The sequence below is a fragment of the Hemiscyllium ocellatum genome, chromosome 7 (genome assembly GCF_020745735.1).
Source record: "Hemiscyllium ocellatum isolate sHemOce1 chromosome 7, sHemOce1.pat.X.cur, whole genome shotgun sequence".
NCBI lineage: Eukaryota > Metazoa > Chordata > Chondrichthyes > Orectolobiformes > Hemiscylliidae > Hemiscyllium > Hemiscyllium ocellatum.
Window position 1 is genome coordinate 27,962,222 of NC_083407.1, and position 25,818 is coordinate 27,988,039.

Here is a 25,818-nt window from a genome sequence, read left to right on the forward strand (position 1 = left end):
AGGCGGGAATTGAACCCGGGTCTCTGGCATTGTGAGGCAGCAGTGCTAACCACTGTGTCACCATGCTGTCCATTAATTGTAACAGATTTGTCAGGCTTGACCTCCCTTGACAAAGCCATGCTGACTCAGCCCTATTTTATCCTGCATTTCCAAGTATTCCATAGTCTCATCCTTAATAATGGACTCTAACTTATGCAACACTTTTTGACTGACTCCAGCATCTGCAGTCCTCACTTTCTCCTAGTTGCTGAAAACTATACTGCAAAGCATCTTCCAAGGATGCCCACCTTGAAGAAGTTCACCTCCTCCCTCCGCAAGGATCTTAGTCAGTCTCTTCTCCATTGCACCTCCCAAAGTTATTTCCTCTGCACAATCAGCATACCACCTACCTTCCCCCCACCCCCACATTTATTTCTCGGTCCCCCTTTCCCCCTCCACATTTCTGATGAAGGGCTTATGCCTGAAATGTCAACTCTCATGCTCCTTGGATGCAGTCTGACCTGCTGTACTTTTTCCAGCACCACACTTTATTGACTGACTTTTCCAGCATCTGCAGTCCTCACTTTCTCCTACTTACTGACAACTGAGGTCAGACTAGCTAGCCTTCCTCCCTTTTCAAACAAAAATGTTATGTTAGCCTTCCTCCCCTCTGTGACTCCAGTGATTCCTGAAAGATCAGCAATGTCTCCAAAATCTCCTCAGTTGTCTCCATCAGTAATCTGGATGCAGTCCAATTGGTCTAGACGATTTATCCACTTTCTGATCTTTCAGCTTTCTCAGCACTTTCTCCTTACCTGATAGCCACCACACTCACCTCAGCCCTGAAAGAGTATGGTATGCAGCTGGTGGCTTCCACTGTGAACACTGATGCAAAGTACCTATTTAGTAGCTCTGCAATTTCTTTATTCCCAATTACTGTTGCTCCAGATTCATTTTCCAGTGGTCCAATGTATCCAAAGATAAAAGGAGATTTGAGAGTTTATGTTACTGGCTAGCATGCCCTTCTATTCCATCTAGAATAGAAAAGAATAGAAATTTGTTGTCAATTGTACTTTTACAAGAAAAGTACAAGGAAACGTTTTCTAAGTTGCCCTACCATGGTACCTATATTAGGGACAAAAGGAATACCCTGAAGGCGCAGCCAACGACGTCTGCCAAATCAAACCATTCACTCAAAAGTGGCCTCACAACCACAACATGACATTCCAACTCCTATACCTCAATGGTCTGAGCAATTAAGGCAAGCTTGCCAACACCTTGCTGACCACCCTGTCTACCTATGATGTAACTGTCAAAGAACTATGCTCTTGAAACCCTGCTCTTGTTCCCATTTTAGAGTTACATCCTTCTATAGTAGCACTTCACAACAAACTTCATCCACGTATCCACTCACTCCATGTTTATCTCCTGTACTTAATTGCTGCAGAAGTTCGAGACTATCCATCACAGATTACAATACTTCAGTTTTTATATTTGTAAACGTGTCAATGTTCTGTTCATTAATATGTAGATTATCGTTTAAATCTGTAAAAAAACAAACATTTGAGCAATGACTCTTGGGGACCTCCATTGCAAACCTTCCCTCAGCCCAAATAACACCCATTATTCTATTTCCGGTGTCCATGTTGCTGCTGCCCTTTTTGTTTCATGAACTGTAATTTTGCTTGCAAGCCTGTTGTGCGATACTGCATCAAAAATTTTAATTCCAACAGTCTGAATGGAATTTGAACAGGATCAAACAATTAAAAGACCAGTAGCTAATTTACAGGGACAACCAGGAAGGAGAACAAATTGAAACAAGAGCAAGCCATTCAGCCTGCCTTGCCTTGCTATTCAATATGGCTGATTGAAATGTACAAAACTCTGTATGGGACTACAGTGTGTGGGTACAGATTCATAAATAATCCTTGTTAAAAATGTTCTAGATTCAAAGTTTGAGAGAAGATTTGTAGCTCGGGTGCTCGTTGTTGTGGTTCTGTTCGCCGCGCTGGGAATTTGTGTTCAGATGTTTCGCTCCCCTGTCTAAGTGACATCCTCAGTGCTTGGGAGCCTCCTGTGAAGCACTTCTGTGATCTTTCCTCCGCCATTTGTAGTGGTTTGAATCTGCCGCTTCCAGTTGTCAGTTCCAGCTGTCCGTTGCAGTGGTCGGTATATTGGGTCCAGGTCGATGTGCTTATTGATTGAATCTGTGGATGAGTGCCATGCCTCTAGGAATTCCCTGGCTGTTCTGTGTTTGGCTTGTCCTATAATAGTAGCCTACGAAAGCAACCACCCCAACACACACAAAAGAAGTTGCATCAAGACACTATTCAAAAGGGCCACAACACACTGCAGTACACCAGAACTGCAAAAAGAGGAAGAAGAGCACCTATACAATGTATTCGACAAAAAAGGATACCTGTGCAATTTCATCACCAGATGCCTAAGGGAAAGGCAATGGAATGAGGGCATGCCACAACGCAAAGGACTAGCCACACTATATACATCAAGAGCATTTCCGAATGGACAGCCAGACTACTGCGACCACTAGGACTCATAACAGCACACAAACCAACAGCCATTCTCAGACGACAACTCACCAGAACGAAGGACCCAATACCCAGCATGAGCAAAACCAATGTAGTATTCAAAATCCCATGCAAGGACTGCACAAAACACTACATAGGACAAACAGGAAGGCAGTTAACGATCTGCATCCATGAACACCAACTAGCTACGAAACGACACGACCAGCTATCCTTAGTAGCCACACACGCAGATGACAAGCAACTTGAATTCAACTGGGACAACACTACTATTATAGGACAAGCCAAACAGAACAGCCAGGGAATTCCTAGAGGCTTGGCACTCATCCACAGATTTAATCAATAAGCACATCGTCCTGGACCCAATATACCAACCACTGCAACAGACAGCTGGAACTGACAACCGGAAGCGGCAGATTCAAACCACTACAAATGGCAGAGGAAAGATCACAGAAGCACTTCACAGGAGGCTCCCAAGCACTGAGAATGTCACCTAAACAGGGGACGAAGCGTTTGCAACACAAATTCCCAGCTCGGCGAACAGAACCACAATACGTTCTAGATTTTACCCAAGCTACTTGCTCAGCTAATTCTCAATTACCGACATAATCATTCTTGCTCAAGCAAAAAGGCTCACCTACATTTTATTCTGTTTTTCAGTTTACCTTTATGCATCAACAATCAAACAGCTCAGTCCTGAAAATATCACTTATTCCAGAAACCAAAGCATTCTGAGGAAGAGCTTGTGAAAGCGTTGTCTGATTTCATTTCTGAAAAAGGTTACCTCTAATTTTTTGGATCAGTGGAAAAGGAGGCTATTACAAGTTTCTCAGGGAGAAAGAGGGCAGAAACAGGCTAAAGTTGAATAGGGGAATTTAAGGCACTGACAAATATCAAGAAAATTAGATTATACATATATAACTGAGACAGATTTTCCAGAAAATCATACAAAACTGTATTCCATAAATATGTCAAAAAGAACTCAATTTATAGTTGAAATCCTGAAAGTTCAAATAATGAGTTTAAGATTAATTGTAAATTAGCAAATGGTATTTTGTTGAAGCATCTCCAGTGTCAAGAGTATTGGAGGGGAGTTAACCAATAGATCTTCAAAAGCTGAAAATTGCTGAACATTTTTTTTGATTAAGAGAAAGCATGTGGAAAAATCAGTTAAATTGTATAAGTTAAAAAAAAACTTGGATCTGAAGAGACCCTCTGTATAATTCTGGGGAAGAAATGGCAGAAATTATATTTTCAAGTTCTAGTAAGTTTGGAGAACAGGTAAATTCTACAATTTTTGGCATTCTACAAGCCATTTTTAAAAAGTGCAACAAAATCACAGTAATTACAGACAAGTTGGTTTTAACATCTGCGGTCGGGAAGATTTTAAAGTCTTTAATTAAATGATAAAGTTACTAAACATCCAGAGGACGGGAAAAAAAAAGAGCAGTCGACATAAATTTTGGAAAGAAAATTTTCTGCTTCTAGACATTCTTTAAGGATACACCTGAAAAGAAGGATAGAGACCCACAGTTAGTCTGCTGTCCATGTACTTTCATGAAGTCTTTTACAAGATATCACACACAAGACCTATCAGATTATCAAGTGTGCAATTATGCCAATGATAACAACTGATTAAAGATAGCCTAAAATGAAGAAAATAGAAAGCTGAAGTTGAAGACAGATTCTCAATGTTTGAAGATGCTGCTGGGATATTTTCAAGGACTTTTATAGTTTGCCCGCTGCATAGATCAACTTTACAGAAAATATTAAAGCATGAGATACTGTAAATAATTCTAAAGAACAAAGTAACCTGCAAGGGAGTACTGATAAGATATTGTAATGAGCAAAAAGATGAAATTTAATGTTGCCACATTTTAGTTGAAAAGAGCAACTGAAAGGGACAAATTTGGATGAAATACAAGAACAGAGAGATTTGAGAGTTCCAGATTCACAAGACATAACAGCAACAATTCAAATCAATGAGCACAAAACCTCAGTAAGACCATAACTGGAGAACAGTCTCAAATTTGGACTCTGTGCTGTAGAACAGATGACGTAATAGAAAATGGTCCAGAATCTCCATGAGGCTTATAAAAAAGACAAACATGATGACAGACTTGGAAATAAAGTGGTCACTAATGTTGGAACAGAGTAGATTATAATGCAATTTGACAGATGATTAAAATTATGAAGGATGGATTAGTATAAAAATGAAGAAATTTTAAAAGTCAAGAATGAGAAGAGTAGATACAAGACGTATGAGAACAGGATAAAAGGCAAATAACAATAGGGTATATACTCAAGGTGAAGATATGGACGATAGACAAATATTGACTGGTTGGATCTCAAGATGAGTAACAATGTTGCCCTTTCCATCAAAAGTTCTGGGAAATAAATTAGATAGTAGGAGGTTGGCCCAGACAAGTAAACAATTGAACAAAATAATACCAGTCAACTACACTCATGCTCACTGCAAATTCTGATCTAATTCAGAATCATTCAAAACTTGCAGATTGGTTCTGAATTTATGGGAATAGGTGATCATACCACTGTTTAATATGTTAACCATTAGATACACCTGGCTAACTGTGAATTCAAATACCTTTATGGCATTTCAGGTAAATAAACTGAAAAATGCACAATAGATGTTAAGCATGAGATCTTAATATGCATTACCTCTACATATGCATGTGTTTTTGTTGGTACAATGGTAAAACAACAGTATTAACATGTGTTTTGATCATTGTGATTGTTTGCCTTCTAACTTGATGCCTTGTGCTAGACGGTTGCTGCATACGTCACTTTTAAATTATATTGATCTATATTAGGAGAATATGCAAAGTGCTTCCTACTAATTTTACTGCATGTAGCTAAAACTGTAGGCCACACCTGTGATGAAGTCAGCAGCTTCTACCGGACAATATTGTTTGTACAACAGGAAGTACAGTAATAACCAAACTATAATAATGAAAAAGTTGGCTATTCAACATTCTGTATTTGAAATTAATTTTGGAATCTAGTGATAATGACTTAGAATTCCTTTATTCTGGCTATATCTGAAAACACACTTAAATAGGAATGTCAAGTGAAATGTTGCTTCAGATTTCTTACCTTTCTATCACATTGACGTCTAAACACAGTGAGGCAAGGGTCGAAAATTAACTTCCTTATTAGTCCCTTTCAAAGGTTAATATACACACACACTTTCCAATCTATGATTAGCTTCTCAGAATATTCCAAGAATAAACAAAAATAAATTTAAAATTGCAGCCTACTCCATATCGATAAACTGAAATATTGTTAAACACCCAAGATTTTATCCAGTGGTTAACAGTACGTTTCAGGGTACTGTAGTATTTCACTGCATACAAAATAGGAATCGATTTAAATTAATTCTAGACCATTAAGTATAAAAAGTAACTTCATTTCCACCTTTAATTGAACATAGCTAAAAAAAAACTATTAATCATTTACGTAGTGTCACTTATTAAATGAAAATATTCTTACTTCAAATACAAAGCTTCTATTTTAAAAAATTCCTTCAGTTCCTTGACAAATCGATATGTTGCACAGAAACTGGTATGCTTCATATCCACTACAGAAGCATGTAATTCAAAATGGTTCACAAATTCAAGGCACCAGTTTTAGTACTTTACAGTTTAATAATTTTCTTCATGTAAAAGATTACCAACATTCTGTGCTTCCACAAGTGGAAAGAATTTTGATTTATTAGAATTAATTTTCAGTTGGTTGAGTGTCATCACCAAAATATGATGGCCAGCAAAGGTTTTATGAACATTTTGAATCTCTCAATGTGACTGTAGAAAACATCTCTCTGGTTGAGTGAGTTGCTTAGTGGGATTTGTACCTATGTAAACCAGAAACAGATTTTTCATGTGAGGGGAAGGGAAGTCAGATACAAATGAACAATGGACCCAGGTAGAACTGTCTCTTTGAAATGCTGAAAGAGATGGGAAAGATATGTTTGGAAGTGACATTATGGAAGAGTTAGCAGTAACACTGCAAGATATGAAAGCCCATTGAATATGTGGTAAGCACCTCAGTTCTAGCATGAAAACCAAAAGGGGTGAAACAGAGATGGAGCAACTTTTTTTTTCATTACCAAACCTTTCCATCAAACAAACACAAAATGTAAATTATGCTGTTTTATCTCTACCATTGCCACCTTCCAGGGGCCAAAATGCTTCGTCCAAACACAATTTCTTCCAAAACTTTTCAATTCACTACACTGTATCTGCTGGTAATGATGTGGTCCCTTCTATGTTGGAGAGACTAATTTCAGACTGGGTGACTCCCTTGTTGAACCCCACAGTTCTACCATATGAATGAGCCAACGTTTGTGGCTCTCTTCACTTTATTTATCCACTTGATCCCCATGCTCAATGTACAATCCCTTACCTCCTGATTAATTAGTTCATAGCCAACCAGACTCAAACAAACATTCAACAATGTCAAATCATAATTTTTGGTTCCACTCTTTAGGACAAAAACAATTGATGACTCTGCTACTCCCATTTTCACCACCTCTAGACTACATTTTAATGTTTTATCCTTACCCTTGCACCATCACCCCTTTTGTTATCATTTCCCATTTTCTCTGTCACTGAGTTTCCTTAAGTTTTTATGCATTTAACTTTTTCAGTTTTGACAAAAGGGTCAATCTGAAACCTTAACTACTTCTCTTAAGATGCTTTCTGTCTTTAACTAAAAAAAATTGCCGAGCATAAAGTGTTGGGGAGAGTTTATGAAATTCTCTAGATACGATATTGCTGTGGCAATGTAACAACAACAAAACCAAATTGTGCAATTAACACTGTCTTACTCAAGTGAGCTAATGTTACATTAGCAAGTATACAACGTAATCCAAGTTAGGTTGATATCTGCGTAAGAATGTATGAAAATACGAAAAGGTAATGCAGCTCTTCAAACTGGACCTGTTGTTCATCAAGATCTACTTTAACACGGTCATCCCACACTATTCACTCATTCTTGAATTTCCTTAGTACCTCAAGAATTAATTGACCTTTGACAATATACCTAATGACAGGATCTGCAGCTCTCGAGTAGGAGATTTCTAAAGGCTGAATGTCTTAAGAAACTGCTGCTCACCTTAGTCCAATGTGACCAACCCCTTATTCTACAGCTATGATCCCATTTATTAAATTTCCCAGTTAAGGGAATCATTTCTTAGCATGTACTCCATTAAGGATTGTAGCATCACTTATCAAGTATACTCATTTTAACAAAAGATAGCATATATTAATCATAACACATACAGGAGAATGTGTGTTAAGAGATGATCAGGGCATTCAGAAGAATGAAAACGGGAATAACATACTTTGAAGAATGTATCTATTCTTCCAAGGCAAGTTATTTAATTTCAAAACAGTTTTAAAAGCTTCACAAATTTTCAAACTTCTACTTAAATATTTCCTAATTCTGAAAAATGAAAACATAATATATGCTTAAGAAACTTGGAAAAAGTAACAAAACAGTTTTACAAGATGTATCAATAATTGTTTAATTTATTTACCATGACTAGCATGGATTAAAAATAACAGCCATTTAAAATACGTAGAAATGATGTAAAAGTTTGAGCTAAAGTACAACCAAAAGCAAATAAGAAACCAAATTAAAGTACTTGGAAGTATTCTCAATTAAAACCAGGTAAGCCTATTTTCCAGACCTGTAGAGTTGGCAATTTTAACAAACAATAAAATTATCAATTTTTCAATCAATACTCCTAACATTAAGCAGCAATTAGAACAGTCTTCAAATCAAGCTGTTGAGAAATATGACAAACCTGCAAGGCTTCTAGGTTACCAGTGGTCACTTCAGATGCACATCCCATTTACTCAACACCAATGAGGTTCAGTCCACATGGACAAAACTAAGGCTGAGGGACTCCAAAGTACACGCAAAGGCTAAAAGGTTTCAACTCATGACAAATGCTCATTGAACAAGGACCAACTTCTTGAGCTAACGACACAGTTATTTGCAGCCAAACAGCAAGAAACACAGGAGCCAATAACAAGTTCAATCTTTTGGAAGCCATAATTAAACTATGTCGGCTGGTCAAATTAACAGCATCCTGGGGTAATGCGTATCCAACTGATTCAAGTAACAGATCAAACTTAAAACACAAGGTCCATTTGATTTCAAATTTCCCTTACTATACCATGTTGAAGCCACCTAAACACCAGAGAGATCATACCTGTCAAATACATCCATTACATCCATTATGTTCTTCAAGAAGAGGAAATCAAATCTACTGGTGTCACGTAAAGCAAACTCCAGGAGAATAAGAAATGTAAAAATTAAATATATAAAGGTTTAATAATATTATAATTTAATTTAGATGTACAAAGGAATCTGAGAACTTTGTATTAATAGAACTTACAAAACACTAAAAATAACATTTTAGCAACTTGCAAAAAATGTATTGTGAAGTTCTTATTTCAAAGCAAACAACACATGAAACTTTAAACTGCTAAATTATTTGATGCTATATACTTAACATATAAATTCAACAAATATCTCTCCTCACATGCATCTAAAAATGCTTTAAAAGTGTATTTGTTTAAAAAATACAACATCACTTTTTAAGGGAGAGCATATCCACATTAAGGCATCATTTGAACAATTACATTAAAAAAATAAAATACTTATCCACACATTGAGTTACTGTGCCCTTTAGCTTTAGCCATCAGTGCATTGTTAAAACATTAATTAAACACAATTATGTTATAAAAATGTAATAGTGGAGTGCAAGATGACTAAACTACTGCAATCCTTCAACTCCAAACGTGTCTTCAGTGCTAAAACGCTACGTATTGTAATGCACATCCTACTGGGCCTATAAATATTCAAAATATGAAATATCACAAACATGACGGTATCTTAACTAACAGGCGATTTTCATTTTCAATAGTGAGGAAAATTGTGTACCATATTGAAGACGCTACTTCAAACACTTTCCAGAGATTCCAAATACGAACACATTATTGCAACAAGATGGAACAACCTTTCTTATGACTGCGGGGTTGATACCCACAAGAGCTGAAGTTGGACTGTTGTAAACAGCAGTCACGCATGGCCGTGGCCTGCAACGTAGCATCATCATCAGCAGCAGCAGCAAAGAGGGGGCGGATAAATAGAAGCCTTTAAACCAGATTAAACCCCATTTTCAAGAGCCAGCAACGTCCCTCTTCTGCAATATGCATACCAAAAAATTACATGCTAAACTCCCAACTTCAATAAGATTTCATTATCAACACAGCGACATATTTATATAATAGTCCAAAATTTGCACTTCATTTTAATAAAATAAGATTTTTAAAATAAAAAAGGAGGCCACAATTGCTTTGCAATCACTTACCTTCAACACTCTCCTCTCCAAAGCTTTCGCTTCAGAAAAACTCAAAAACAAAGGGTAATAAAGGGCTGAAATGGCACTTAAAAGGCTGCTGGCCAGGCCCGGGAGGTCGGCTGGTTGTTAAGGGAGGTATCCAGGAAGTTTTTCAGACGCTCGGGATGTATCCGGTTGGGAATGTAGACTCATAATAACAAAAAAGAGAAACGGCCGGTTTATTTCTGGAGACTTTGCGGAGGCTTTACTCGGAAACACAGAAGGTAGGAGAGAGAGAAAGCCACGGAGAGAGAGACAGAGAGGGAGAGGGGCAAGAGAGAACGAGAGGAAAAAAAAACCTGCAGCTGAAAATACCCGGCACACTGCGCATGTCCCAAGACTGAGATTACCCAGAATGCTTCCCGTGGGGGAATGGGGCGGAGCCGGTCGAGTGACGTGAGAGGTGGGAGGTCATGAAAGGTCAGAGAGCAGAGGGTGGTGGGTGGGACTATATAAAAGGCGCGTCGCGGTTACCTGAGTAATTGTTGGAGCGAGTGGGACCTGCTCAGGTAAGTGTTGTCACCGTGCTGGCCTTTAAACCTGGAGCGTTTACTCTTTCATCTGCAAAGTTATTCATATTTTATCTGTCCCGCTCAGTTCAGAGCTCTTAGTCCATATCTTTGAGTCACCTGCTGTTTTCTCGCCTCCATCACCAGTCGCCTGCTGTGTGTTCTTAACGTTTTTATTCGAAAAAGAAATACATTTTTCCCTCTGTGATCCTATTCAGGTATTTTTTTTAGAAGCTGGGAGATAGCAGTTTGTTCCATCGCAAGGCTTTCTACAATTATTACAACATCCCCTCCTCCCCCGACCGAGATATCTTCAGTTTTCTGTTCACGTTCCGGGTTCGGGTCTGGGTTTGGTTTTATTTTAGTCGGGGGTGATGGTGGAGGGGCTGGGAAGAAGCGGTGGTGGTGGTGGTGGTGGTGGTGGAGAGGCTGATCAAGGAGCTGGCCTTGAAGCTTAGACGATTATAATTCTGCCCCTTTTTCTTTAACGGGGGCTGGCTGAATGACTCCATCAGTTTTTGTGTTGTGGGCGTGCATGTGTCAGAATTAACGCTGCATTTGCTCCACCAGGTAGAGATCGTGTCTGATGCGAAGTATTCGCGCTTTTTAAGGTTTCGGTTTTCTGACCGCACGGTTTGTTGCTGTCGGCTCGTGATTTTGTGGCAGTGGATCAAATGCCTTCTACTCGACGTTGCAGGTTTCCTGGGCGGATTTTCGTCAGCGAGCTTGCCTCATTGGGCTCTTTTCGGCGAATTTTTGACGAATTCCGAAGACTGATATTACTGACGGTAGCTCGGTGACAGGGAGGATTCTGCTTGCCGAATTTGGAAGGTAAAATCCATCATTGTAAATAAGGCCCTTTTTTTCTGTAGAAATAGAAGTATTTTCCCGATTTTTAAATGAAATGTCGTTTTGAAGTGTGCAACAAAATTGAAGTGTTCTTTTATAATTCGGTAGTCGAGTTCCAATCCGACCCCCGAGTGAAGTTTACGTAAAGCAAACTACGTGATGAATGATGTGGTATAAAACGGTTTAATTTCCAAATCGTCTCGAGGCATAATCTATTCGTGGAGGTATTGTAATCTGTTCAGTTCAGTAACGCGCCGCATAGAGATTGGAGTCGAGAGTGTGGTGCTGGAAAAGTACAGCAGGCCAGGCAGCAGCCGAGAAGCAGGAGAGTCGAATGTCGGGCGTACTCCCTTCATCAGCAATGAGATATGGAGTCACCCAAATCGAGATTTAAGACTAGGTAGAAAATTTCCATACCTGAACCCAAGATAGGCTGGGGTTGATTCTGAGCAGACTTTGTCTGTCAGATTTCAGATAGAAGGGTTTCATGCACGCGAGAAGGATTGCAGCCAGTGCGGTTAGGAGAGCAGTCTGTGTTTCTATTGACTACCAGACAGAAGGTAGCCTCTGATCAATGAGGCACATCCTGGAGCAATATATGGAATGTAGAGGATGCATCCTGGTACAGACAAAGAATTGCTGGCCTGAGTCATGCTGTTGGTTTTCTGTTCTGGATTTCTTTGGAAACTGAGAGAAGCATCATCTGATGGTTATTCCACGTACACATTGGTGAAATGGAGAGAAGTGGACTAAATGGAAAATGTTACATTGAACTGGTTCCTGTAAAAGCTGCAGAATGGAGGTAATTAAATATAACAATGGCTTGGCATTTTAGATTATATTAGCTTCCCTACAGTATGGAAACAGGCCCTCGGCCCAGCAAGTCCACACCAACCCTCTGAAGAACGACCCACCCAGACCCATTCCCCTATATTCACCCCTGACTAATGTACCTAACGCTATGGGCAATTTAGCATGGCCAATTCACCTAACCTGCACATCTTTGGACTGTGGGAGGAAACTGAAGCACCCAGAGGAAACCCACGCAGACATGGGGAGAATGTGCAAACACCACACAGACAGTTGCCTGAGGTGGGAATTGAACCTAGGTCCCTGGTGCTGTGAGGCAGCAATGCTAACCACTGAGCCATCATGTCAACCCTCGTCATGTTAGGTTTTTTCCCTGCAGTTTAGACTTAGTTGTTTATTATTTAATTGCTTTTATTTTATATTACTATTGTCATAGAGTTGATTTAATTGTTGTCTGTGATCAGTATTTGTGTTAAATTGGTGCCTTAAGTGATTTTTCTCTCATTTGAATATATTCAGCTATATTTGTGAATTTTTAACTTAAGTTATTTATTATTGCAGAATTGATTTTGTCAGGTGCTGCGATACAGTGATAAGTATTGTTTTGTGTACTATCCAGACAAATCATACTTAGCATAAGTACGTCAGGGTAATAGCACAACGTAATGTTATAGCTGCAAAGAAGGAATAACTTTTAATGAGGTCCATTCAAAAGTCTAACAGCAGTTTGGAAGCTGTTCTTGAATCTGGTATGTATTTTCAAACATTTGTATCTTCTGCTCAATGGGAGAGAGTATAACAGGTGGAAAGGGTCTTTGGAATGGAAGGAAAGCTGGTTTGTAATGGAAAGGGTTACATATATGCATCTGTAGTCTGTTGCAGTCTTGGGTAGTATAGTTGCCATACCAAGCTGTAATGCATTTGGATAGGAGGCTTTCCATAGTGCATCCATTTAAAAAAAAATCAGTAAGAGTCCTTGTGGACATGTGGAATTTTCCTTCGCCTTTTGAGAAAGTAGAAGTGTTGGTGTGCTTTCTTGACTGGAGCATCATAATGGATGGGCCAGGATAGATTGTTGGTGATATTTACTCTTGAGAACTTGAAGCTGTCCGCCATCTCCGCACCATTTGATGCAGACACGGGTGTTTCTTCCATTCCACTTCCTGACATTTGGTGACTAGCTCCTTCATTTTGCTGACACTGAAGACAGCATTGTTGTCTTTTCACAATGATACTGAGCTATCTATCATCTTCTGATCTTCTATCTCACCATTGTTTTGAAATTCCACCCACTACAGTCGTATCATCAGAAAACTTTCAAATGGAGTTAGAGCTGAATTGGCCACACAGTTATGAGTGTACAAAGAGTACGGTAAGGGGCTGGGTGCACAGCCTTACAGGGCACTGGTGTCGTGGTTTATTGTGGAGCAAGTGTTGTTATCTATCCTTAGTTTGCAATCTGTGGGTCAGGCAGTCGAGAAATCGGTTGCAGAGATGGGAAGCAGAGTTCTAGGTCACTGTGTATGGAGATGTGTTTGGCTGGAATTATGTTGAAGGTAGAGCTAAAATGAACAAATAGGAGTCTGGTATAAGTATCCTTTATTGCCCAGGTGTTCCAGGGATGAGTGTAAGGACCAGGAGATGTTGCAACGTTAGGTGAATTGTAGTGGATCAGGGCAATTTGGGAGGTTGGAGTTGATATGCACCATCGATAATCTCTTGAGGCGCTTCACAAAAAATGTCTGACCCACTGGGTGGGAGTTATGAAGGCATGTTGCTTGATTTTTTTTTCTTTCGGCAGTGGGATGATTGTGTGGTCTTCATGAAGCAGATGGGAACCTCTGGTCAGAAGAAGGAGAGATTAAATATGTCTGTAAATACTCCCACCTGCTGGACCGCACGGGATCGGAGTGTACGGCTGGGGATTTCATCTGGGCCAGTCTCTTTCTGTGGGATCCATGTCAGAAGGCCGAACTGTTGTCTACAGTAATGACTGTGGGTAACCCTCTGTTCAAAAGTAGAATGCATCAAATTCAACAGTGCAGGATGCATTGTCATCAGCAACTGTACTCTTCTTCACTTTGTAGCCCGTTTATATCATGTAAGCCTTGCCACAAACAATGTGTGTCGTGTGGTTAGTCTGGTGTTGTCTCTCTTGGAGCCTTTGCAAAGGTTGTAGCTAGATTTCCTGTATCTGTCAGGGTCACCTCAATGGCACAGAGTCCTCTTCAAATGTGCTAAAGCCTGTGACAGTATGGGATGCTCATTTAGGTTTCCTGCTGAGTTCTTGAATGCAGACCAATTCACCAACTTCAAGAGTTCAGAGAAGCTTGTCCATTACCTCAGACTGTTAGGCTCTTTTCCCAAGGTTTTATGTGTGAGATGCAATTCGCACACACTAATTTCTGCAAAAGTTAAAGTTTATTAAAGCTTGTACAAGTTAGGTGACCCCTTTGACCCTCTTTGCAGGTGTATGAAATAGAGTCAAAGAAGACCCGAACAAAGGAAACACATCCTCTTTATCCAGGTCAGTTGGTAATGCTCACTGATAGTCTTGCCACTCCCTCACAGTCACATGCCATTCAAGACAATCCCCAACCACTCCTTCACAGTTGCATGTTACCCTAGATACAATGGTATGAAGTCATCCCTAGAGGGAATATAAATGCCTAATCCTGGGGAATCATTATGCAGACTATTTCCTGACTCTGAGTCCCTAACACAATCAGATGTGACATACCTAGCTTTGGGGGATGGCTGTGAAAGCATTTCTGAACTGTAGGGACTGAATGATGGTTTAATTTGATAATGGTAGGGGAGCAGTAACAAATGCCTGTCTGTGTGAAGTGGGTGTCATCCGCATTCCTGCATGAATATTGTCCCCACCTATTTCCACAATGTTCAGTTAGTGCAGTTTCACCCTTCAGTATTACATTAATGTCCAGAGAGAGATTCTCATTTAATCTTGTAACTTTACAAGACCAGCAACGTACAACTTTCTATACTAGCTCTTCCTGTTTCAGTTTCTGCTTTTAAGCTGGGAGAAGGAGACCTTTGTTCTAATTTCCCAAAATGTGTGCATGGGATGGAGCTGTAGGCAACTTTGGTTGTGTAGCAATGGTCGAAATTATTTGGGCCACTGGAACAGGAGACGTGTTGGTATCGTTGTGGCATGCTCTTTTTAAGTTGGCATGGTAGAAGTCACGTTGCGATGAACAAGGTCTGTGAGTATTCTGCCTCAAGGCTATTTGTAACGGTGTGTATTTCATTACTTCTGCTATCCTGACAGCAGTTTACATTGCACCCCATGCAAAAGTGAACTCGAATGCAGGTAAGATGGATGGCCCTTTACTGCTAGATGTTCTAGGTCTGGGGAGCAGTAACTCGCGAAGGCCATCATGCCGGAGCACAGGCGTTGATCAGCAATCTGGTCTCTCCACCCCTTGCCTTGTCCAAGGACATCGAATGGTACATCTGATAAATTCAGAAACCCTCTGTTTGTAAGGCACAGTCATGTGATGCAGGAGTAAACCATGTCTCTGTGAAACAGAGCATCCAGGAATCTCTCAATTATCTTTGTTATATAAGTCTAGCTTTAAGTTCATCAAGCTTAATTTCAATGGCTTGGACATTTTCCAGGGGTATGTTAGACATGGGGGAGTTTGAAAGTACATTGTTTTAGTCTTACACATAGGCCAGCGTGTTTCCCATGTTTCCAGGATGCTCATGGCCAGGCTTGGGAGTTGGTTTGGATAGACTGGTGTATGGTTGGGTCCTGGACACTTGTCGCAGCCTCAGGTGCTCCAGAGGGTCTTGTTCTTAGTCTGGTCGACCCACGATATCTAGTCTCCATGGTCAGGTGGGACCCCAATTGCCTCAGAAGTCTGAAGTGCAACATCTCTTACCAAAACACATTTGTAGCATTTTTATTATCTTTATCTAATCTGGCATTATTTCAGTCTGAGACTTGAAATTGCTGGGCTGAATAGGGTCTTGAAACAGCAGAGAATTTTCAGTGATCTTTGAGGTTTCATATAATTGAATTGCCAGGAGGTCAGCTCTCCAGTGAACCTGCAGTTGAAACAAGTGGAGAGGGAAAATGTTCCTCACCTTTTAAAGGATAGCTGTATCTTATCTTGCCTACATAGTTGTTTTGAGGTTGATTGGGCAGCTTTTCAGATGATGTTTCAGATGTTATCTTTTTTTTTTAATCTCTGGAAAGCTTCTTCTGTTTTTATTTAAACTGGCAACATACATGGCTGCCTTACCCATGTGATTTGTTGTAAATCCATTGTTGTTTTCAAACAAAGTCTTTTTTTTTAGGCGAATATGCATTTTATATTATGGCTTCTCATACTAAGTGTTTGATGAAATCAAGGTGTTTGTATTATGTTGACTCCTGACCCCAATGATAGGTCTTTGAGATCCATTTCATATTGTCTGAATATCCATAGAATTTGAATGTCTCTGCTGATGGCTGAACAGACCAGTTGCTGGAGTGTTCTAGACTAGCGTTTTGGTTATACAAAAGGATATGTGAATTTCACTATTTTGATCATCTGTATTGAATTAGGTATTGACTTGTGGTTTTTGGTTGTGTGAACTTAATGTTGACCAAGTCACGTGATAGGCTCCCCGCTGTCTCTCAAAGCTTCTGTCCATTTTGTAATATCTTCATCTCTGTACAGGGCATTACATAAGGTATGAAATCATATGGTGCAGTTGGTCACTTGAAATTCAATTCTGTTGAAAATGTATCTGTCTCTGTGGGAATTATTAGAACAATCCGCCTTCTCTCTGGATGATTTTATACCTTTGAAAAGTTGACTGAGCAGTGTGAAAGCAGGTGAACATCGAATGTCATATCTTCTGCAATATTGAGTTTCATTGTCTTGACAATGACTGCAGATGCTGGAAACCAGATTCTGGATTAGTGGTGCTGGAAGAGCACAGCAGTTCAGGCAGCATCGCAACAAGTTTCCCATATCACACCATGTTTTTTAAAAAAAGTCAGGAAGCAACCTTTCTTAACTAACCAAACACTTACTACATCTTTATAGCTTTCATCCAGAAAGATGCATTTCAGTTATAAAAATGGTTTGAAAATATCTGTAAATTTTAATTTTTTTGGTTTGAAGTGTTTAACTCCAATGTCAACAAAAATTCATAAAGTAAACTTGTTGATTAAAAATTAATTATAATCAGATAAAATTTCTTCGCTATGTAGTGACATTTGAAAAAAGAACATGCTTAATATTCTAAGTTATTTTCTTTTCATTTCAGTTTATGAACAATCAACATGAATAAAAGAAAATGTAAAAGCAATAGCCTCTCTCTGGGTGAATGTATTGCCAAGGTTTGTATTTGTTTTTTAAATGATTGCTAATTTTGTATTTATGTCTGTCTTCAAATTTGCAGGGTTTTTTGTGCCCTTGTTTTATTAAGTCATAAATCCTGTAACAAGTTCATTGAAAACCTGCTATGTGATGTAATGATAAATTGCAATGCAAGAGAACATTGGAAAACAGAATTTTCATTTAGATTCCATCTTTCATGTGCTTTGTAGTGATTGTTTCTAGGCAAATGTGACAGCCAGTTCTCAGAATATGGGTTGTTTTGGTTGATGGATAAATGTTGACCAAGACTCTTGGAGAGTCATGTGGCTTTTAGTCACATGGATAGTATTTATGCAACACTTTCAGAATTTGTTTTTTGCACTGTATTCTTTGATCGTTTTGAAGGAAACTAATCTAGGTAACCACCTCCATTAGGGTTGTGATCCTTTCCTGATACTGCAGTGCCTAGGAAAAAAGGTTAAAATCCAACGATGGTTGTTTCCCAGTTTGAAGTCCAAAATGTTTATGTGGGATGTATTTTCTTCATCTTTGTGCAATGGATGGTTGGCACTTTGTTCCTGTAGCCAAACAGCTTTCAACAACCGATGCTAAACAGGAAATGGCAAGATAAAATCACCAGGAGAGAAAGTAAGAACAAAAAATTCAGGTCATACCGTATCTGTGGAGAGAGCCAGTCAATAATAAAGGGCAGTAACCTTTCATCAGAATGAGTGTCATTTGTGTTGGTATGGTTTGGCATCATGGGTTGATGGTGCTATAGAGAGGGGTGTGCAAGTTAATTTTCTCCTGTGAATGTAGAGAATAGTTGTTGTATATGTAATAGGCAGAATGCATTTTGGATAAAACGCTGAAGAAGTTACTTGAAACAGAGAGTATTTTGAACTTGGAAGCTCGAGGAAGTACTCCAACAAAAGCAGATTATTGTTTTTGGAATCTGTAAAGGAATGTTTTAGATCAATGGGATTATACTTCTAATATGTATTTCAATACTTTTGTATTGTGTGTAAATAGTTTGGTCTGTTCTATTTTATCTTCAAGTTTATTAAGCAAGAGAATTTTTTTACACCAAGTCTGCAACACAGCATACTTGTTTCAGTGAGAAACAGAATAAAGTTTGACCTATCAAACTAGATTTCAGTCTGTGATCTGACTTGTTTGTAATAACATTGACTGACTGCAATTATAACAGAGCAGATTTGAAGTTCCATTCTGAAAAGAATATGAAAGATTTTTCTGACTTCAAGTTTGTATGTAAAGATGATAAATGCAATGTGATTATAGACAAGTCGTATATGTTCAATGCATGAACTTTTAAGCTTGCAAATGGTTACAATGAACAAAGAAAATTTACAGCACAGGAACAGGCCCTTCAGTCCTCCCAGACCTGTGCTGATCTAGACCCTCTACCTAAACCTACTGCCTATTTCTCAAGACCTGTATCATTTTTGCTCCCTGCCCATTTATGTATCTGTCTAGATACATTGTAAATGATGTTATTGTTACCACCCCTGCTGACAACACGTGCACCCTCTGCACAAAGAACTTTCCACGCATGTCTCCTCTAAACCTTTCCCCTCTCACTTTGAACTCGAACTCGTAACCCCGACTAATTTTTTTCTGCACTCTTGGGGTAGGGGGAGCTTCTTGCTATCCACCCTGTCTGTACCTCTCATGACTTTGTAGACCTCAATCGGGTCCCCCGTCACCCTCTGTCTTTCTAATGAAAATAATCCTAATCTATTCAACCTCTCCTCTTGGCTAGCGCCCCCCATACCAGGCAACATCCTGGTGAACATCCTCTGCACCCTCTCTAAAACATTCACATCCTTTTGGTAATAAGGTGACCAGAACTGTAAGCAGTATTCCAAATTCGTATACAGCTGAAACATGACTTGCAAACTTTTGTCCTCAACACCCCATCCAATGAAGGAAAGCATGCCATTTGCCTCCTTGACCACTTTACTGACCTGTGTTGCCACTTTCAGGGAACAATGGACCTGAACGCCCAGATTTCTCTGTACATCAATTTTCCCAGGACTTTTCGATTTAATGTATAGTTTGCTTTTAAATTGGATTGTCAAAACCAAATAGTGTATTAATTAAAGTTTAAGAGGTATCCATCGAAATCAAAATCCCATTAGATGCAATTATGTCAGAGTGGCTGATTTTAGTTCGAAGAGCTCCCCTCTTCTCACATCCTGCCTCCAAATTACTGAAACAAAATGAAATCAGATTAAGGTACAATCTCTAAGCAATGGTCAAAGCAGCATTATGAATATGCTTTGGAACAAACGTGATTGTCAGCATAGAATTAAGTTTTAATCATGCTATTTCGTGTCAAACACTGCACTCAGCAAGTCCCCCCTCTCCCACTACTAGAAGAATCCTTTTTGTTGCCCTTTCCCCTACTGCCACAGTTCAGCTGAACAGCCTTCCTTCCCCACCCAACTACCTTAAATCTGACCCAACCTCGTGCCGTTCCAATAACTCGCGCAGGCTAGGTGACTCGGGTCTGCTCTGACCTTTGTTAGTGCCTCCCATTAAATTGTATTTCTGAAGGTCAAATTGTGTTTGGAGCTTTCTGAAGAACTGACAAATAGTTGATAATAATGCTGTTGATATGGTTTCTATGGACTTTCACAGTGCCACTATAACATACATGTGAGAAAAGCTTTAGTCTATGGAAGTAAAGAGACAGTTGTAATGTGGATGCAAAATTGTCTAAGCGACAGCAATCAGAGATAATAGATTTTAAAATAATTGACAAAAGAACTTCAGTTAAAGAAATCAGGAGTGAATTTTCTTCAGTGTATAGCTGAGATCTGGTATGCAAGACCCAAAGGAGACGAAACTGATTTGTTTGGAATGTTTCTAAAGGTGATTGGACGTGAAGACGACAAGCTTGCATAAAAGCTGAAGTATGCGGTGAATTTGGACAGTTTCTTGAACAGCCAGCATCGACTCCAAGTTCTCTGATTCTAATTAACTTCAGTACCAACAGGAACAGGGTTTACCCTGCTCTGGCTGTGCTGTAATCAGTGCATGGAAGGAACAGTTCCTGCATCACATTCAAGTCATCAGCAGATACATTAGACATGGGAAAAGCATGTTTCAGACTATCAGTTCATTGACAGACTGCTGATTGCTCTGCAACTTTGATAACTGCATGAGGTATATATAGTACCACTTTTAAATATGACATTCGCTGTGACCATGTCACTATTTGAGTTTGTGGCAAATGTAAGCTACATTTGTAAATAGCTACAAAATATAAATGTTGCACCACTGCCTGTTATACCTTTAGTTTACAGACTATGTAAACCATGAGCATTACAATACAGAATAAAAGGCTTCCTTTTTTTTAAATGAAGAGTGGCGGAATGCCTAGATGATAAGCCATAAGACGCAAGAGCAGAAGGAAGCCATTCGGCCCATCGAATGCATCACCATTTTAATGTGATCACTGCTGATGTGACATTCCACTTTTCTGCATTATCCCCATAATCTTGATGTCTTCTACTGATTGGAAATATGTCTATATCTGTCTTGAATACACTTCATCCAGTCTTAAATGTCTGTAGTAAAGAATGCAACAGATTCCCTACCCTCAGGAAATTCCACTTCACTTCTGTCCTAACTGGGTGACCCCTTAGCCATTTGCTCGGAGTACTATTAATTGAATAGGATCCCCAAATCCCTCTAGTAGCTTTCTGTATTTCAAAAATATTCAGCTCCTCTGCTTGCCAAAATGCATAACCTCCCATTTTCACATTATTTTCTGTGTACCAAATGATCACCATCTTTCTCTTATCTATAACCATTTGTAGACTCTTTAACTCATTCTCACTACTTGACTTGGCATCTATTTTTGTTGTCCACAAACTTGGCAATAGTATACTTCTGAGCAATTAATATGTATTACAAATTGTGACTCCTGCACTGATCCCTGTGGCTCTGCACCAGTTACAGGTTGCCATCCGGGAAAGTTATGATTTTTGTAATACTGGCATATGAGAGTATTTACTTATCCTGAGGGTTTTTGTTTGAAGTAACAACTGGAAATAATGTCTGACCTAGAACACTCTGTGCCAGAGAGCAGGGAATACCTGGAGAGCCAGTGAAAGGTTGGTTAGTTGTGTAGGTTGTGTTTGGTTGGTAGGTTTGTGTGGTGCTGGTTTACATCGAAGGCCATAAGATTGTATTTGGTTCAGGATAACCCAGGATTGGTTTTTAACTTAAAGCCTGAGATTTCAAATTTTTGATTAATTTGGAGGAGACCTGATCAGATCAGACACCACTTTTGGCAACGGTTTTCTATATCTATATCTAATATTGATAAAATTTTGATTTTCACTTTTATTTTTATTTGACTTTTTTTTTGTTCTGTTATAGAATCTTCATCCAATGAATGACCATGGGAGGTACTAGCTAATAATTTAAAGAAAAATCTACCAGTAATACCATAGGCTGGGACCACAAGCAATGAATTATCAAAACTTTGCAGACATAGCAGCACAAAATGTTGGCTTTCTGTACCAAATGGTTGATGCAGTTGGGATATAGAGCTGAAAATGTGTTGCTGGAAAAGCACAGCAGGTCAGGCAGCATCCAAGGAACAGTTGGATATAACTGGTCAAGTGAAATTTGTTTGGTGAAGAGCAATGGTCTATGCCCAACCCTTGCAAATTGATATCTGTTCTTCAACTGAAGCTGTTAGCTGTTTTTTGTTTTTGCAACTCCCTCTTAGCTGCTTATCTTTCTCATCTATGATATTGGCATTCCATATTTTAATCATCCTGTATGAATATTCCTTCCCCACACACATTTTTATCGTCACTATCCTGAATCAGTGCTTCACTTGGAGCAATATTTGTCTGTCAGAATCTCGGTGTTTACTTTTCAACATTCCTCCTTTTTTTTTGGAAGACATCATCATGATTGTGAATTTGCATTCTGAAAGATCTCTTTGCTTTACCATTGAAATGTTTATATTTATACTATGGTTTATGCAAAGTATACATCAGTTCATAATACTTGGCAGTGAATTGCATCTGCCATCTTCCTGCTGCTCTGCTCAATTAGAACATAGAACAATACAGCACAGTCCACGCCCTTTTTGCCCATGATGTTGTGCTGACCTTTGATCTGACTAAGATCAGACTAATTTACATACCCTTGGAAGATAGTTGTACTGTGTCCCTACTGTAGCTGACTTTACTATCACTGCTGGCAGTGCAATCCACACACCCAATACTGTGTAAAGAACCAACCTCTGGTATCCCACCTCAACCTTTCTCCAGTCACCTTTTTAAAGTTATGCCCCCTCCTGATAGCCGTTTCCACCCTGAGAAGGTCTGTGACTACATACCCTCTATGCCTCTCATCATCTTATACAGTTCTATCAAGTCAGCTCCTATCCTTCGCTCCAATGAGAAAAACCCTAGCTCACTCTGTCATCCGTTTTTCTCCTCCTCTGTTGAAGCAAAATGCTCAGACTCTGTCTAGTTTTTACCTCTTTTATCTTTATTCTGGGCCCTGGAAGGAGAGAGAACAATCACTCATGTGCACAGAGATGAGTTATCTGACTTCTCTGAAACAGCAGTTTCTCAATGAATTACATAGTCATTTTACAGGGAGGGAGGAGCATCCGGATAAGTCAGCACATATATTGATTGGGTGACAGTTACAATCAGCAAGTGTTAGCAGTAAAGCTTTACTGCTATCTGCTGTTTCACAATGAATATCTGGCTTCACATAATGAATACTTTTCATCTTGTTAACTGATGTTACATACTGAATGCTACCTCATCTTGTTAAATGGCTTGACGTAATGACTGCTTTTCGACCATGTTAGCCCTTTACCTTGCCTTCAGCATCCGATTGTTAACTGCAAGTTCTTATCTGATCAGATAAGAGTCATGCTCAGCTGAGCCTCTTGTTTCACAAACCTCAGACCTTCACTCTTTCCCTACCTGCTTACCCCCTATACGCATTCTGAACTCAACCTTTCTTCACAAGACATGCACTCCAGTCCACGCAGCATCCTGGTAAATCTCCTCTGCACCTTCTCTAAAGCTTCCACATCCTTCCTATAATGAGGCGACCAGAACTGAACACTATTCCAAGTGTGATCTAATCAGGGCTCGAGAGAGCTGCAGTGTAACCTCGTGGCTGTTGAACTTAGTACCCTCGCTAATGAAAGCGAACATACCATACGCTGCCGTAACAATCCTATCAACATGGGTGGCAATTGTCTATTGCTTGGAGCTTTTTTCTGCCCCCCCCCCCCCCCCCAGCTGGAGTATCAGAGGCTGAGGGTTGACTTTTTTTTTATAGAGGCTTTCTAAATATATGGGACAGTGATAGGGTAATTAATCAAGGTTGTCTTCCTCAGGTGGAGGAGTCCAAAACTTAGAGAGTATGGATTTCAGGGGGAGATTTTTAAAAGGATCTGAGGGCTAACTTTTTCCTACACCGGGTAGTGCTTGTATGGAACGAGTTGTCAACAGAAGTGCTGGAGGTGGGTACGAATATATTTAAAAAGGCATCTGCATGGATGTATGAATAAAAAGAGTTTAGCAGAGTAAGTGCTAAATGCTGGCAAATAGTACGAGGTCAGATTGGGATGTTTGGTCCATGTGCATCAGCTGGACCGAAGGGTCTGTTTCCATGCTGTATGACTAAGAATTCTTCCTCTCAATTTATCCTATTCTCTAATTAGAATTTTTAAGCCGCTTTTGGGAAACTGCCAGTTAAAATTCCTTAATACTTGGCCAAGACCTGCAATTTCAACATTGTTCCGAAGTAGTTCGGAAACCTGGTGTTTTCCTTTCTTGAAGAGTTTTGTGGTGAGCCATTTACTACATTAGTTACTGGCATTTATCACTGCAATGTCCCTGATTGTGTTTTGGTGAATGTTGACCCATTGAGGAAAGTTGAAAAAAGTGGTGCTGGAAAAAGCGCAGCGGGTTAGGCAGCATCCGAGGAGCAGAAGAATCAATGTTTCAGGCATGAGCCCTTCTTCAGGAATGAAAATTCCTGAAGGGCTCATGCCCGAAACATTGCTTCTCCTGCTCCTCTGATGCTGCCTGACCTCCTGCGCTTTTCCAGCACCACCCTTTTCAACTCTGGTCTCCAGCATCTGCAGTCCTCACTTTCTCCCATTTGAGGAAAGCTATGGCATTGCTTGAAAATGCAACAAAATCTTTACCAAGCACTTTTAAGTTAGATATTATAATCCTAATGGAAGTGTCCTGCCCTAACAATGTCTTTTTTTTTCTTTTGTGTCAGTGCCAGACAGTCGGATTTACTGTTTTCTGAGTTGAATCCAGATCCTTTCTGGGAGAGGAGGATAGAGAAGAGAGGAAAGAAGCAAAGAAACTATGGGTAGTCAACATCGAACTAAACCAGAAGAAATTGCTGAAAATGGTCAGCAGATCTGGCAGCATCTGTGGAGAGAAATCTGTTAGCATTTTCGGGGCCTGTGACCCTTCAGAACTGATGGTAGCTAGGAAAATGTCAGTTTGTATACAGAAGATAAGTGGGGGGGGGGGTGGGGAGGGATCTGTAGTAAGGAGTAAGTGTTAGGTGGCAGTAGAATCTAAAGAGAGAAGAACAGCCTGACAGACTAGAGCAGATAGCAATTTGGCTAGGAGGGTGAGTACTCATTAATGGGAACTGTTAGTGGCTATCAACAGGTTGTGTAATGGGCATGGGAGAAAGTCCCTCCAGCCAGAAAATTGTTGAACTTTATATTTATTCTAGAAGTCTGTAGAGTTCCCAAACAGAAAATGGGCTGCTGTTCTCCCACTTTGTGCTGAGCTTTGGAGCACTGCAGCAATGCTGGGATAGATATTGGCCAGGGAACAAGGTGGCATGTTGAAGTGTCAGGAACTGGAAGCACATTGTGAAATAAGTTAAATTGCCTGAAATAATTCCTGGGTCAACCTTCAAGCTAGTGGAAATGTGGGGACTGGTGTAGGCCATTCCACTCCTTGAGTCTGTTCTTGTACTCGATAGGAATATGACTGACCCCTACCCTCACTCTGAAAAATGTGTTGCTGGAAAAACGCAGTAGGTCAGGCAGCATCCAAAGAGCAGTAGAATCGACGTTTCGGGCATGAGCCCTTCAGGAATAGGGGCTGAAGAAGGGCTCATGCCCGAAATGTCGATTCTCCTGCTCTTTGGATGCTGCCTGACCTCCTGCGCTTTTCCAGCAATATAATTTTCAGCTCTGATCTCCAGCATCTGCAGTCCTCACTCTTTCTCCTATCCTTACTCTATCTGTTTTGGTTCCACATTCATCAATAGCTATAGCTAGCAAAAATATGTTGGTC

At 39.7% G+C, this 25,818-nt stretch overlaps 2 protein-coding genes across 8 annotated transcripts in view; one reads left to right on the forward strand and one right to left on the reverse strand.

The window, feature by feature from the left end:
* The window catches only part of mbd6 (methyl-CpG binding domain protein 6), a 234,425-nt gene extending 224,155 nt beyond the window's left edge, over positions 1–10,270 (reverse strand). For all 6 annotated transcript variants that reach the window (XR_009644846.1, XM_060827102.1, XM_060827100.1 and 3 more), the window contains exon 1: positions 9,928–10,270. The gene's annotated coding sequence lies outside the window, so the exon portion shown is untranslated. The remainder of the gene's footprint in view (positions 1–9,927) is intronic.
* Positions 10,271–10,389: 119 nt separating this feature from the next.
* Positions 10,390–25,818, forward strand: part of orc4 (origin recognition complex, subunit 4) — a 73,324-nt gene continuing 57,895 nt past the window's right edge. The window contains exons 1-4 of one of the 2 annotated variants that reach the window (XM_060827827.1): positions 10,390–10,466; positions 11,164–11,297; positions 14,595–14,652; positions 17,409–17,481. In XM_060827827.1, coding sequence (XP_060683810.1) covers positions 17,425–17,481 — 57 coding nt within the window. In that variant the 5' untranslated portion in view covers positions 10,390–10,466; positions 11,164–11,297; positions 14,595–14,652; positions 17,409–17,424. The remainder of the gene's footprint in view (positions 10,467–11,163; positions 11,298–14,594; positions 14,653–17,408; positions 17,482–25,818) is intronic. The other variant, XM_060827826.1, reaches the window with a different exon arrangement.